Source organism: Bubalus kerabau, chromosome 9, assembly GCF_029407905.1.
Source record: "Bubalus kerabau isolate K-KA32 ecotype Philippines breed swamp buffalo chromosome 9, PCC_UOA_SB_1v2, whole genome shotgun sequence".
In the NCBI taxonomy this organism is placed as follows: domain Eukaryota; kingdom Metazoa; phylum Chordata; class Mammalia; order Artiodactyla; family Bovidae; genus Bubalus; species Bubalus kerabau.
This window is the reverse complement of record NC_073632.1, coordinates 109,522,903-109,538,164: the sequence shown is the minus strand read 5'-3', so window position 1 is coordinate 109,538,164 and position 15,262 is coordinate 109,522,903. Positions and strand designations below refer to the sequence as shown.

The 15,262-nt window shown below is 54.2% G+C and overlaps 1 protein-coding gene across 1 annotated transcript; it reads left to right on the top strand.

Annotated features, from left to right (window-relative positions):
• The first annotated feature begins 6,600 nt into the window (after positions 1-6,600).
• PRR18 (proline rich 18) lies at positions 6,601-7,587 on the top strand. The gene has a single exon (XM_055534719.1). The coding sequence runs from the start codon at positions 6,601-6,603 to the stop codon at positions 7,375-7,377; it is 777 nt and encodes a 258-aa protein (XP_055390694.1). The 3' UTR covers positions 7,378-7,587.
• Positions 7,588-15,262: the final 7,675 nt, after the last annotated feature.

The following is a 15,262-nucleotide window of genomic DNA, read 5'->3' as shown; positions in this document are numbered from 1 at the left end:
AAGGCAATGGCAAACCACTTCAGGATTCTTGCCTTGAGAACCCCATGAACAGAATGAAATGGCACCTGATGCGAAGAACTAACTCATCTGAAAAGACTCTGATCTGGGAAAGAGTGAAGGCGGGAGGAGAAGGGGGTGACAGAGGATGAGATGGTTGGATGGCATCACCGACTCAATGGACATGAAGTGTGAGCAAACTCCGGGAGACAGTGAAGGACAGGGAGGCCTGGCATGCTGCAGGCCATGGGGTCACAGAGTCAGACACAACTGAGAGACTGAATTGAACTGAACTGAACTCTGAACTGCAAGCTCACTGCGGAGCCCTGGGGCTGTAGACACGTGATCGCACAAGGTTGGAGCACAGAGCAGCCACTCACTTCTGACCTGTTTGCTGTAGAAAATATAATTTTCACTAAATATTTTACTAAGTTGCTCTTAAAGTCTCGGTTTAAATGTTTAGTAATGACATCAGTAGACAGAGGCCACAGAACAGAAGCTGTGTGGGTCCTGAGAGTGTCGAGGGCTCTCGAGACTCACGGGCACTGAGCAGAGAGTGTACAGGGCTCTTACTCCCTGGACAGAGCCCACCCCGGTCATGAGGTGGGCTGCCGGGGCAACCCTTGGCCTATTCATCTGGAAAATGCGAGTATTACTGGTTCTCCTCTCAGCAGACTCTCAACAGGTTTCAGTGAAGTAATCTAGATAAAGTGGCTTACCACCTTAATGATGGGAAAAGAGAAAGTGTTAGTCACTCAGACGTGCCTGACTCTTTGCAACCCCTATGGTCTGTAGCACGCCAGGCTCCTCTGTCCATGGGATTCTCCAGGCCAGAATACCGGAGTGGGCAGCCATTCCCTTCTCAGGAGATCTTCCCAACCCAGGGATCGGACCCAGGTCTCACACATTGCAGGTGGATTCCTTACCAGCTTAGCCACAAGGGAAGCCCTAAATGTCTTTCTACTCTCAAAGCCTTTCATCGAATCAGATCAGTGTTAGAAGAAGGTGGTTTTCGTTGATGTTGTTGTTGTTATTGACCAGGTTCTCAATTTCTCAGTAATAAAATAGGACTTTTAAAATCCATTTAAAAAAACGTCCTTTCTGTTTGGCTGTGCAGGGTCTTTGTTGCTGCCCGGGCTTTTCTCCAGCTGCAGTGAGTGAGGTCGCTCCCTAGCTGTGTTACTCCTGCTTCTCGCTGTGGTGGCTTCTCTCGTGGAGCGTGAGCTTTAGGGCGAGCAGGCTTCAGGAGTCGCTCTGCACGTGGGCTCAGCAGTCGCAGCTCACGGGCTTAGTTGCTCCAAGACATCTGGAGTGTTCCCAGATCAGGGACTGAACCCACGTCTCCTGCATTGGCAGGTAGATTCTCTACCACCAAGCCACCAGAGAAGCCCTAAAATGGGATTTTTTTAAAACCAGAGTTAGCTTTCCATGTTTTAAAATTCAGATTTAGTTTTAGTTCCAGATGTTTGAGTACTTTTCACCCTATCAAGTAAAAACTTTGAATCAAGTCAGAAAAGTTGAGCCTATGGGAAGAGGGTATAATTTTTTCTGAACATTGAAGTATATGCCTTAGTAGAACCAAGAACTTAAAATTAATGAGGAAAATGAAAGATTTCTTGAAATTATGGCTAGTTTCCTGGTATTCATGTGATCACTGGCTGTAATTTAATCCACTGGTAACTCCAAGGTGAGGACCAGTTGAGCAGTGTGTCTGTCTGATAAACAGCACATGTCCACTTTGGACATGTCTGTGGGGTCCAGGCGTGAAGCGGGAGCATGTGTGTGGCCCTTCTTCGTGGGCTGCAGTCATCATTCCACAGCCTCCATCATTTTCAGTTCAGTTTCAAACCTGTGGAACAATTGCCCTCTGTAATTTTACTCAAGCGTGGATATACTCTTGGTATTTTATTTTAGTGATTGAAATATTTTCTGCCTTTATTTTACTCATCCTGAAAATATTTTAAAGGGTGGTTATGATCGAGCGGCAGCTGCAAGGCGCTGGATCGGCGAGTGGCTGCGAGGAGCTGCCCCACGTCCAAGGTCAGGGGCAGTGGCCGTGAGGAGATACCCCACGTCCAAGGTAAGAGAAACACCAGTAAGACGGTAGGTGCTGAGAGAGGGTCTGTCAGAGGGTAGACAGACTGAAACCACGATCATAGACAACTAGCCAATCTGATCACATGGACCACAGCCTTGTCAAACTCAATGAAACCAAGCCATGCCGTGTGGGGCCACCCAAGATGGACAGCTCACAGTGGAGAGGCCTGACCGAATGCGGTCCACTGGAGAAGGACATGGGAAACCACTTCAGTATTCTTGCCTTTAGAACCCCACGAACAGTATGAAAACGCAATTTTCCAGTGGTCATGTATGGATGTGAGAGTTGGACTATAAAGAAAGCTGAGCACCGAAGAATTGCTGCTTTTGAGCTGTGGTGTTGGAGAAGACTCTTGAGAGTCCCTTGGACTGCAAGGAGATCCAACCAGTCCATCCTAAAGGAGCTCAGTCCTGGGTGTTCATTGGAAGGACTGATGTTGAGGCTGAAACTCCAATACTTTGGCCACCTGATGCAAAGAACTGACTCATTTGAAAACACCCTGATGCTGGGAAAGATTGAGGGCAAGAGGAGAAGGGGACAACAGAGGATGAGATGGTCGGATGGCATCACCGACTCAATGGACATGGGTTTGGGTGAACTCCGGGAGTTGGTGATGGACAGGGAGGCCTGGTGTGCTGCAATCCATGGGGTTGCAAAGATTCAGACACGACTGAGCAGCTGAACTGAACTGAACTATGATGAAAAGGAGCTTCCCAGGTGGCGCTAGTGGCAAAGAAATCTGCCCGTCAATGCAGGAGACATAAGAGACATGGGTTCAATTTCTGCATTGGGAACATCCCCTGGAGGAGGGTATGGCTACCCACACCTGTATTCTTGTCTGGAGAATCCCACGGACAGAAGCGCCTGGTGGAATACAGTCCATGGGGTCACAAAGAGTTGAACACCAGTGAAGCGACTTAGCACAAGCACAATAATGAAAAGTCTTTGTTCATACACTGACTCTGCTACAACAGTAGGAGAAAAAACTACTGATTTCCAAATGGTGGGAAAGTATTGTTGTTTATTTGAAATTTGAAAATAGAATAAATTTGAAAATTAAATATCATACGTAAAAACTATGGACAGTTCTGAATACATGTATTTGATTTTAACTGATCTTTCAAATCAACTAGCTTTATTTCAAACAGTAAATTTCATATCGTTAGGGTGAGATGTAATTCAGCATTTTGGAGATCACCTCTTGCCCCGCGGAAACGTGGCTGCGGAACTGATCATCTCACCACAGTGCCCTAGTTCCACTATTTGGTATATAAGTAGTTTATCCCCACTATTGTGTTCTGGGCATGTTATGCAAAAGCCCATGTAAATTATGAATTAAATCGGACTATATTTCTTGACTGATCCCTTTTCCGCTCCATCCCGTATTCTGAACAGAGGTCTGCTGTCTTCCCTGGTGTGACTTTCCTTACTGGTAACTGTCACTGGCTAACAAGTCAACCAAATAGAACGCGAAGCGGGCTCTCTAACAGCCAGCACGCCGGTGTCAGGGGCAGACACAGGCGGCTTTCGCGGGCTCCTGCAGGCCCAGGCGGGCTTTCCAGCCTCCGATGTTAGGGGGCTGAAAGTTCTGGGCAGAGGAACTCCTCAGCAGGGGGCTTTCGCAGAGTCTTCGGGCCCTAAGCCTTCCAGAAATGCTAACCCCTCCGTGGCCCCTGGGAGGGCAGCCCACCCACCACGAGGCTGGGGACTCCTCTCCCCCAAGGGAGCGGGGAGAGGGCGGAGGAACGGGTTGGGTGCTGGGGGGCGGCACGCGGTGTCCACCTTCCCGCCTCAGAGGCCAGGCAGATGTGCCGCGTGCCAAGTCCCCGAGCTCCGGGCTGGGACCGACGTGGGCGGACCGGGAGAAGCCCACGGACCAGGCTGGTGGGACTTCCGTATCCATCCGACGGCTCCCAGTTTCTCTCGGAGGAAAAGACCGACCTGCCGCTGCTGTGGGTGCTGCAGGCTCCTTACCCTCGTCGCCCCTCTCTCCTCTAGTGTGCTGATGGCCCAGACGTGGCCCTGGAGCCCATGGCTGGGCTGAGGCTCATCTCCTCCTCCCCTCCCCCGGGCCGCATGTGGTTGGGAGGTGTTTCCGCCCGGGAGCCCTGGTTTTCTATGAGACTGGAGACATTCAGAGGGGCGGGGCGGCAAGTGCCACACAGCACGTCCATCGTGTGCGTGGTCGTACACGGCTGTCGTGACCATGACATGCCAACCGACGCTCACCTCCCACTCTCACCCTTCAAGGGTCACTTCCAAAGCATCCTAAGAATTAGGAAACAGGGCTTCCCTGGTGGCTCAGAGGGTAAAGCATCTGCCTGCAATGTGGGAGGCCTGGGTTCAATCCCTGGGTCAGGAAGATCCCCTGGAGAAGGAAATGGCAACCCACTCCACTATTCTTGCCTGGAGAGTCCCATGGACGGAGTAGCCTGGCAGGCTACAGCCCATGGGGTCGCAGAGTCGGACAGGACTGAATGACTTCAAGAATTAGGAAACAGGAAGCAGGGAAACCCAATCGCTGATACCGGCACAGCTCCTGAAGTGCTGAGGTCCCTCCTGGAATCCCTCTCTGGGCATCCAGCTGCCCCGGGGCTGCGCCCATAGCTGTGGTCCCCTAGCCCCTCCTCCTCCTCCTCCTGCCTCCTGACCCCCACCCCGCCCATCTGCACCGGCTTCACCTGCTCTGCCACCCTCCATGCTCCTGGCAGGAGTGTTCCTGCCGCCACGGCTTCCACAGCTAGTCCACACCCACCCAGGAACAGCCAGGATAAAATGCCTGCGTGATTTCAGTGGCGCCACGGGTGTTTTATGACCTAAACGGTCTCCAGTGTGTTTCCCCTGAGCCTTGGAAGGAGACACGATGCCTTGAGACACTGGCAGGGACAGGGAGAAGGTCCAGGGGAAAGGACAGAGGGGAGCCCTGTCTGGAAACGGGGATTGTGTATTTTATGGAGAATATGGACACTCGGGGTGGTTTGAGGGTGATGGTGGAGCCCAGGCCATCAAGAGAACGTTTCCAGCCACCCATCATGTTCCTTCTTGCCGCGCCCTGAGGGGAGCACATGGGAAGGGGAGCAGCAGAGAGGTGCTGGTGGGAAGCAGGAGAGCCTGGAGAGCGGGACAGGGCCCCGTGCAGGGGGCACCGGCCACGTCTGAGGGCTCCCTGCTAACCCGGGCCATAACCCACACAACCTAGCTGTGTTCCTGGATGGCCCAGAAAGAGCTTCCCTGGGGATTCGGATGGTAAAGCATGCACCCGCAGTGCAGAAGACCCAGGTTCGCTCCTTGGGTCAGGAAGAAAGGAATTCCCTGGAGAATTCCTGAGAATTTCTTCCATTCCCTGGAGAAACGGATGGCAACCCACTCCAGTATACCATAGCCAGTAATATGCCCGGAGAATCCCATGGACAGAGGAGTCTGGCAGGCTACAGTCCATGGGGTTGCAAAGAGTCGGACATAATTGAGTGACTAAGGCTTTCCCTGGCCCAGAAAAGCATATCCCATGCATAGGGGAAAAAAACCTTTTTTTTTTTTGAGCTCTAAACAATGGATGATTCTCCATAAGTAATGCAGGGACTCCTCATTTGAAATTTTGACTTTAGGAGGCACTTCTCTGTAATTATTCAATGAATCATTCATTTATTTAACACACATTTGAAAACTGAAGGAATGCTTTCAGGTCTCTACCACTAGACTCTAAGTTGACAGTGAAGCTGCCGCATTCCTTTGAACCACTGTTAAAGAAGTAAATGCTTTCCGTGTGCTCACAGGAGTCTCCTGAAATGAACTGAAGGTCCTATATCACGATTTCACCGAAACTGGCCTTTTTTTTTTTTTTTGCCTCGTCAAGGAATACGAGGTTTTTAATTTTAAAATGATTGTCTTTCAACATGATCCAAAAACAAAACCAGAAGGATGCCCTGAAATGCCTGTGCCCGCCTCTGAGCTCTGGCCAGCTTCCTCCCGCGACACCGGGATGCCGGGCTGCGCACGGGGCCCGCGGTCCCCCCGCCGCCGCCGGCCTGCGCACCATCTTAGAAGCGCCGAGAGGTGGCACACGACTTTCTGGCCCACGTGCGAGGACCCCGCCTCGGGCGGAGGACACGCCCGGCCTTCCCCGCCTCTGATGGATTAGCCCCCGCGGTGGAAGGTCGCCCGGGGAGCCTCGGCCGCCCAGTTGCGGCGCCGGGCGTGCGGGCGCAGCGGCTCCTCCTCCCGCGGGCGCGCCCGGCTCCGCGTGGACCGGCCGCCGCTGTCCCCGGAGGAGAGCCGGCAGAGCCTCTGGCCCCGGAAGGAAGGCAGGACGGAGGAAGGCAGCGGGGTGCCCGGCCGCAAGGCCCTGGGTGTGGACGCGGGGGGCGTGTGTGCGCCGGAGATGCCGCGGCCCAGCCCAGGTGGGTGCGGAGGGCGGGCGGGGGGCGGACCGCGGCCCCCCGGGGAGGGCGCCGGGCTTGGCGCGCCCTCACGGTAGCCGCCCCTCTCCTTCCAGGGCGCTGACCACCATGCCGTTCCCGCCCGCGCCGCCGCCGCCGCCCACCCCGGCCCCGGGGGTCCCCGCCGCGCGCCCGCCGCCCCGGAAGCCCGGCGCCCCGCGCAAGGCGGCGGCGCCCGCCTGCGCCCCGCCCGGACCCTCGCCGCCCGCCGCGGCCGCCGAGAAGAAGAGGAGGCCTCCCGAGCGGCCCCCGGGGCCGCTGTCCAGCTCCTGGCCCTCCGCCACTCTGAAGCGGCCGCCGGCCCGCCGCGCCCCCGGCCCGGCCTCCCCGCGCGCCCCGGCCCCGTGCGCGTCACGGCCGGCAGGTTCCGGCGACGGCCCCGCGGGGACCGCGGCCTCAGGGGCGCGGACCGCCGCCTCGGGCGCCGGGCCCGACGCCGCCCTGCGCTTCTCGCTGAGCCTCACGCCCGAGGCCGTGCTGGTCATCCAGCGGCGCCACCTGGAGAGGCAGCTGCTGGCTCGGCCCCGGCGGGCGCCCCCAGCCGACGCCGGGCGCCCGCCCGCCCCCTGCCCCCGGGCCGCGGGCCTCGGCCGCCGTCTGGCCCCGCCGCCGCCGCCCGTCCCCGTCCCCGGCCCGCGGCCCGCCGACCTGCGCTCGCTGCTCAAGGTGTCGCTGCTCAACGAGCGGCACAAATACGACGACGTGGAGTACGAGGAGGAGGCCGTGGCCGCCGACGAGGGCCTGGTGCGCAAGTGCACCGAGTGGCTGCGCGGCGTGGAGTCGGCGGCCGCCGCGCGCGACCGGGCGGGGCCCCTGGACGCGCTGCCGCACCTGAGCTCGCTGTGACCACGCCCGCGGCCCTCCCGGGCTCCGGAGAGCCGGCCCCGCGGCCCACCACCTGCAGAGGACCGGAGACGGCCGCCGCCCCGCCTGCGGCCCTCCCGGCCTCCCCGCGGCCCACCACCTGCAGAGGAAGGGGGAGACTGCCGCGACCCTGCCCTGCCGCCGGCCGGGCCTCGCCCTGCGGGTCTGCCCTCTGTATCTGTTGGCCTCTTCCGCCCCCACGGGTGTCCTCGGGGCTCGTGGTTGCGGGGTGAGTCGCGGTACCCATGCCTCTCAGCCCCCACCCCTAAGGGTCCCCTGGGCCCCCCAGCCTCAGCGGGGGAAGGCCCGTTGGTGGGTGTGGCTTTGCAGGTGCAGGGGGCCGGGAGGGTGGCGGTCAGGTGCAGAGCTGGGCGCGGTGCTGGTGGACGGATTTGCTTCTCCTGAGTGGGAACCATGTCCTGGGGCCTGGAAAACCGGCGACGCAGGTGAACCGAACTTCCTGATGGCAAGGGGGAGTGTGCTGACCACCAGGAGAGTCTGCCTGGCCAGTGGGCGCTGTGATGGACACAGAGCTCTGCGGTCACCACGCAGACTCCTGGGGGCCGGGAGCCCACGTGCAGGGTCCCCCACACACAGGTACATGCCTGCACACTGACACATGCTTACCTTCACACACTCAGCTTTCACGCTCACACACTTGTGCTCTCATGCACACTTACACGCATACGTGTGCCTGCACACACGCACGTTTGCTTCCATACACTCAGCTTTCACACTCACACACTTGTGCTCTCATGCACACTTATCCATACTCACACTCACGCTTGCTCATACACACATGCTCACACCGGTTCCCATACAGTTCTTGCCCACCGTGCTCTCTCCACTCACACACACACATGGGTGAGCACAGCTGCGGGGACACTTCAGCATCCGGGGTGAGGTGGCAGCTCGGCGCGGCCCCGCTTCTGGAGAAGGCACCCTCTGTATTTTAGTGCTGCTCACAAGTGTCTTTTGTGCTACAGAAAGAAGGGGGGGAGGTGACGTGCGGAGAGCTGGACCCACATGCAGGGCGCGATGTGTGGGCCAGAGACCCGTTTCTGTAGGGACAGTGGGAGTGCAGGGCAGATGGGTGTTTTCAGTGCTTTTGGTCCCTGTGTGAGAATCAGTGACGTGGTGGCTTTGTACAGTTTATACAGTGATTTGGAAAAGGAAGTTTCTATTTATTATTTGAATACAGGGTAAGACTCCCCTGCTTTTTAGAGGTCATACTCTGCTCCACTAACTCCAGGCTGATTTCTAGGTATTCCTTCCGTGCACCTGAGTATATTTAACGCCAAGGTTGAGAAGGGGGAGAACGTTATACTCAGATAAAGCTGGTTATATGAGAGTGTAATGTATTACCTCAACTTTTGACTTATTTTATAACACTTAATAACTAGTTTAATGTTTATCTCATTAGACTTTAAAGTGTCAAGTCTTGTTTATATTGTACATTGAAGCCTTACGTTTTTAAAAACCAATTTTGTATTTTTCTTGCGGAGGTCTCTGCTTTTGTCGCTCTCCCATGCTAGGCACACATCTAGGTAGACACGAAGCATCTAAATTTGTGGGAGCTGGATCAGCCGCCAGATGAGATGCAGGACCAAGGACCTCCACCTGCTGAATAGCTTGCCTCCTGTATGAATGCCCAGAGCCGGACTGTGTTTTATTTTAAATGCGTGTCTTAATACCAGAGTGGCAAAGGCAGCAATCGTGCGGAGGTGACTTTAAGACACGTGTCTCTGTGAATGCTGCGGGCACCTCCGTGAAGTCTGCCGAGCTCGGTCCTGGGGGAGGAACGCTGCTCTGGACGTCAACTGTGAGGTCGAGGAGGGCGGCGGCGTGCCTTGGCCTTCTGTGCACTCGGCACAAACACCAGTGATTAACAGGCCCCGGTTCCTGCCCATCATGACAGTAAGGACATTGTAATGACTTTCCTGAAGGAGTCGATGTTTGCGGAGCGTCCTGCGTCTGTGTCTGTCCTGGCCCTGGCACGCGTGTTGTCTATGTCCGTGTCTCGTCCTTTGTCTCCCTCTCCTCCCCTCCCCGCTCCGCTGGACCCCCAGCCCCGTCTCGCCCGTAACTGGCCACGGACACCACGCACTTTTTCTCCTTTGCGATGTCGGATGGAGTTGTGTGCCTTGTTCTTCGTTTTAAAAGCAGATGGGTCAAACGTTCGTGTTGCTCTGGTTGACAACCCTCAATAAAAGACAAAAAAAAATGTTCTCCACGTGACACATGATGTGCGTTCATGTTGTAACTGATGTTTTCCAAGTCACTGCGCTGCGGTTTCTTCATGTTTAAGTAAAAGAAACGTGATGCCTGTATTTCTTTTTAGGAGGATATTAAACACTGGCCAGGAAGAGAAGAGATCACCAAGGTATTCCGAGAGCATTCCTGATGGCCCAGTGGTTAGGACTGAGAGCTTTCATTGCCCGGGACACAGATGTGTTCAGTCTTTGGTCAGGGAACTAAGATCCCACACACCATCAAAATAGAGTTCTTCTGAGATGGCCTCTCCCTGGTACTGCCCTACCTGAGGCTTTGGAATTTCCAGGGGTTAGCAAAGGGTCGTGCCTGCCTGCTAAGTCATTTCAGTTGAGTCTGACTCTTTGTGACCCCATGAACTGTAGCCCACCAGGCTCCTCTATCCATGGGATTTCCCAGACAAGAATACTGGCGTGGGTTGCCATTTCCTTCTCCAGGGGATCTTCCAGACCCAGAACAGAGTCTTATGTCTCTTGCTTTAGAGGGCAGGTTCTTTACCACTAGCTCTTAATTGCTGCCAGCAATGACCAGGATTTTAAGAATTCTATTGTGAAGTCAAATAATGTCATAATAAAACTATTTGGCCTTCCCTGGTGGCTCAGATGGTAAGAATCTGCCTGCCATGTGGGAGACCTGGGTTCAGTCCTTGGGTTGGGAAGATCCCCTGGAGAAGGGAACAACTACCCCCTCCAGTATTCTTGTCTGGAGAATCCCATGGACAGAGGAGCCTGGCGGCTACAGTCCATGGGGTCACAAAGAGTTGGACATGACTGAGTGACTTTGACAAGGCTACTTGCCAGCAGTACCTAACCTCTTGTGGGGTCCCAACCCCCATGAGCGCTAATTCCAGAAATACTCCTAAGAATATGCCTGCTAACAACCAAATCTGCGTATGTTTTAGGGAGCTCATGACCCCAGATTAAGAGTTCCATCTAGGCTCACTACTACAATGCTTTTCTTTTGCTGAAAGTAATTTCAGTCTGGTGTGTCATGCCAATCAGAAGAGTCCGTTTGAATGACGGTGAGAGCTATAGATTACTCACAGGATGAGGTCTGTCTTTGAAATCTTTGGGTCCATGGAGAAAAGGTAATAAGCGATGTCCATGGAAGGAAGAAGGTGGAACCCTGCGTTCTCTGGGCAACTGGTGATGTTCGGGCCTAATCCTCCCATCGCTGCCCTGCCCGTAGCTGGGGGAGCACACACTCCATAGGCCGGGCGTCTGTGCTATAGCGAGCGGACATGGAAGGTCTCTATAGAAGGGCAGGGCACGTGTGACTAAATTCTGCATATCTAGGAAACACCCTGGCACTTTAAGAGAGGTTTTATGCCCATCTGTTCTCTTCCTGGAAAAAGCAGATGCCAGAAATCAGAAACTTCGGTTTTGTGGTTTCCCAACAAATGACAAATTTCCAGGGATGGTGGTGATTTGTGGGATCTGGTCAGATGAAACTGACTCTGAATCTGTAACTTTGTACCCTTGAATCCAGATTGCCAGGAGAAATATCAGCAACTTCAGATATGCAGATGATACCACTCTAGTGGTAGAACGTGAAGAGGAACTGGAGCCTCTTTATGAGGGTGAAAGGGGAGAATGAAAAGCTGGTTTTAAATTTAGCATTAAAAAAAAAAGATCATGGCATCTGGTTCCATAATTTCCTGGCAAATAGAAGAGGAAAGAGAGGAAACAGTGTTGGGCTCCAAAATCACCGTGGATGGTGATTGAGGCCATGAAATTAAAAACCCTTCTCTTTGGAAGGAAAGCTATGTCAAACCTAGACAGCATATTAAAAAAGCAGAGATATCAGTTTGCCGACAAAGGTTGGTCTAGTCAAAGCGATGGTTTTTCCAGTAGTCATGTATGGATGTGAGAGTTGGACTATAAAGAAAGCTGAGCGCTGAAGAATTGAGCTTCTGACCTGTGGTGTTGGAGAAAACTCTTGAGAGTCCCTTGGACTGCAAGGAGATCCAACCAGTCCATCCTAAAGGAAATCAGTCTTGAATATTAACTGGAAGAACTGATGCTGAAACTCCAATACTTTGGCCACCTGATGCAAAAGATGCCTGAAGTGCCCACAGTCGTTCCTACCTGGAGGAACCCTGCAGGAGTATCAGAGCTTGGGCCTGGGTGTCCCCAGAAATCTGGGAGGGGCCCCCACGGGTGTCTCTGCTTGTAGGGGACCCACTCGGGACACAGTGCTGCCTTCCATCTATTTGTAGGCGAAGACAGTGAGTCCTAAGGGGAGAGCCTCTCACACCAGCACCCCGCTGCTGAGCTGCCCTCATCACCAGGCCCCCGAGTTCAAGTTCTTAACCTTCACACGAAGGATCTAGTGAGTGTGGAAGGGTGCACGGGTGACCGCCTGGGGAAGGCCCTCACAAGGGGCCACTTCCAGGTGCCTCCCTCAGTGGGTTTTCCATGGAACCAACTTTTCCATGGAGTATAGGTGTAAAATCTTTTATGGATAAAGATCACACTGAGTGAGTAAGTGAAAGTCTCTCTGTCATGTCTGACTCTAGTCCATGGAATGCTCTAGGCTGGAATACTGCAGTGGGTAGCCTATCCCTTCCCCAGTGGATCTTCTGAAGCCAGGGAATCAAACCAGCACCTCTTATGTCTCCTGCATTGCAGGTGGATTCTTTACCAACTGAGCTATCAGGAAGCCCTACACTAGAAATCAACAAAATAGGACACTAACAATACAGAAAACTCACAAAGTCTTACGTTGCTTCTTTTTAAAGATTAGTTGGGCTTCCCAGGTGGCCCTAGAGCTAAAAGAGCCTGCCTGCCAATGTAGGAGACGAAAGAGATGCTGGTTTGATCTCTGGGTCTGGAAGATCCCCTGGAGAAGGAAATGGCAACCCACTCCAGTATTCTTGCCTGGAGAACCCCACAGAGGAGCTTGACAGGCTACAGTCCATGGGGTCGCAAAGAGTTGGACACGACTGGGCAACTTAGCATGCGAAGATTAGTTAAAATGAGCAGTACCTGTTGTGACTGATCATGAAAAAGGACAGACAGAAAAAAATCACAAACTGCCAAGATCAGGAATTAGGGGGAATTTAACTGCAATCCTACAGATCTTAAGAGGGCAATCAGTGAAAGCAGGGGCAGGCAGAATCGAAGTAACAGCTTTCCCAGCCACTGCCAACAGTGCTGGTCGGAACAGGCGCCAGCTGAGGTTTTCTCTGTGTTATTTCAGAAACATTTCCTTTCCGAGGTCAATATCTAGTTTGCCAGACAGAACAGCTGATATTTGCATGTGTGAGGCATAAATGTTTTTTTATTTTGCATTGCGCTTCATTTGGACGCAAGGAGGATTTTGCCTGTTTCCTTAAGCAAAGGATAAACAGAAAACGTCCAGCACACAGTCCCAAATACGTTGGGAAAACTGCTTCCCTTTTACTGGGAGAGCCTGGTTTGCAAGGCCACGTCGTTCACAGCGAGGGGCCGCTCCTGTGCCCTTGCCCCTGGGAGTCCCACGGCCCACTCCTCCCCCACAACAGGCTGCGGTCTCTGTGGAGCCTCTGGGTTTAGTCTCTGCCCTGGTCCCTGCTCTCTGCCCTTTTTACTGTGTTGATAACGAGTGTGTGTGCGCATGCTCAGTCAGTCCGACTCTTTATGACCATGTAGACTGTAGCCTGCCAGGCTCCTCTGTCCATGGGATTTCCCAGGCAAGAATACTGGAGTGGGTTGCCATCCCCTCCTCCAGGGGATCTTCCCGACCCAGGGATTGAAACAGGTCTCCTGTGTCCCCTGCATTGGCAGGCGGGCTCTTTACCACTGTGCCCCCAGGGAAGCCCCACTAATAACAAGACTAGCCTTCTTTTCAGAGCACTTACATTTACCATCGATTTGGATGACACTCTCTGGCCAATTTTACAGACAGAAGGGGGACCTGTGATGTGGCCCAAGCACTCAGGTGTGAGTGGCAGCAACCGAACTGTGGCCAGTGCCCAGCAGATCCAGGCTCCACGGTGCTGGGGTGGCAGAGGGAGGGGAGCCCACCCTGCCCCACCCCCCAGACGCTATGTCCCACATCCGCGGGGCAGCATCCTGGGAAGTCTGTCTGGACATCTCCCAATGTGGACTCGTCACTGTCACTTCATGGGTGGAGGGGCCAGCACCCTCCATGTTACGATGCTCCTGACGGTTAGAGAGTCACCTGAGACTCACCGATGTGTTACCCAGGGCTGGGATGGGGTGACGTGGTCTCCAGGACGGAAGCCTTATCCCAGGGACTTGCTGAGAAGGTGCTCTTAGGGAAACTAAGTTTCTGGGTAAAGGAGAAAGCAGAGAGACCCTGGAGGAGACGGGTGACCCCGAGGGGCACTAGCAGTGTCCAGGGGTTGCATGGTGATGCAGGTGGGCTGGCGGTGCCCGAGCCCAAGGCCTGGCCCATCCCAGCTCCCCACGTTCACAGTGACCTCATTGGTCACTGTCTGCCCCACTTCCCGCTCTGGACCTGGGTGATGGGAGCTCCAGGCGGGGGACCCGGCCTGGCATGTGGTGACGTGGTGTTTGCACTCATAGGGCTCAGACCCCTGAACATGACCCCACTGACCCTGGGGCTATACAGCTGAGACAACAGAGCCAGAGAGTTCTGAAACAATCTCTCAGTGGTAGGGATGGGACTTCCAACAATGGGCCCATTCACGACCAAGCACAGCCAGTACCCACTCCTGTGCCGTCCCAGGACCTGCAGAGAAACACTGCGGGTGATGGGCGGGCCAGTGACAGACAAAGATGACTTCATGCTTATTATAAAGCACAGCTGTCCCAAGGGACTGCCTGGTGGGCACCAGGGCCCTGCAGTCGAAGCCGAATCACAGAGATTGTTCCACTTTCTTTCCTCACTTTCCGTCTGCTCAGAAGGCATGTCTGAAAGTCAGGGGCACCGTCACAAGGATGCCTGTCTGTGCTCAGAGTCTGGGAGCTCCCGGCAGAGATTACACTACTCTTCCACTAACAATGGGATATTTGACCATAGTTGAGAAAAATGTCCTCAAAATGTTAAACATGAAGCACAAAGGGAGGGGGCCCCTTACCAGTAGAAAAGAAAAGATGAGCAGACATCCGGGCAAAAACGGAGCTGTGATCACGTGAGTGGTGCCTTGAAGTCTGGCTGCACTGACCTTCGTTCTAGAATCACCAGGAGATCCTCATTAGGGAAATAAATGAGGGGACCGACTCTGGTGGTCTAGTGGTTAAGACTCTGCCTTGCAAAGCAGGGGACGTGGCTTCCATCCCTGGTCTGGGAACTAAGAGCCCACATCCTGGGGAGCAACCGGGCCCACACGTCACAAGTCATGTCCCTGCACCACCAGGAACGATCTTGCGTACCGCAAGGAAGACCCAATGCAGCCAAACAATAAATAAGTATTTTAAAAGGCAGTAAATGAGATGGGAAGGGCCGCAGTCAGCCCGTTGCCCAGTTGCCCTGCAGCTGCCCATCGACGAGTCCTTCATGCGCACTTACTGTCAGTGTTGTGAAGATTCTAGCTCTGCCCTGAGATGCCCCTAACTCTTCACACAGCTGTACAACCAGAGGCGGCCCATTTGCTCCAGAACAAATGTGGGGTTTTCTCCCAGCACAG

What these genes read in the sequence shown, in the direction of transcription:
- PRR18 (XM_055534719.1), top strand. Translation starts at nt 6,601, where the DNA reads ATGCCGTTCCCGCCCGCGCCGCCGCCGCCGCCCACCCCGGCCCCGGGG.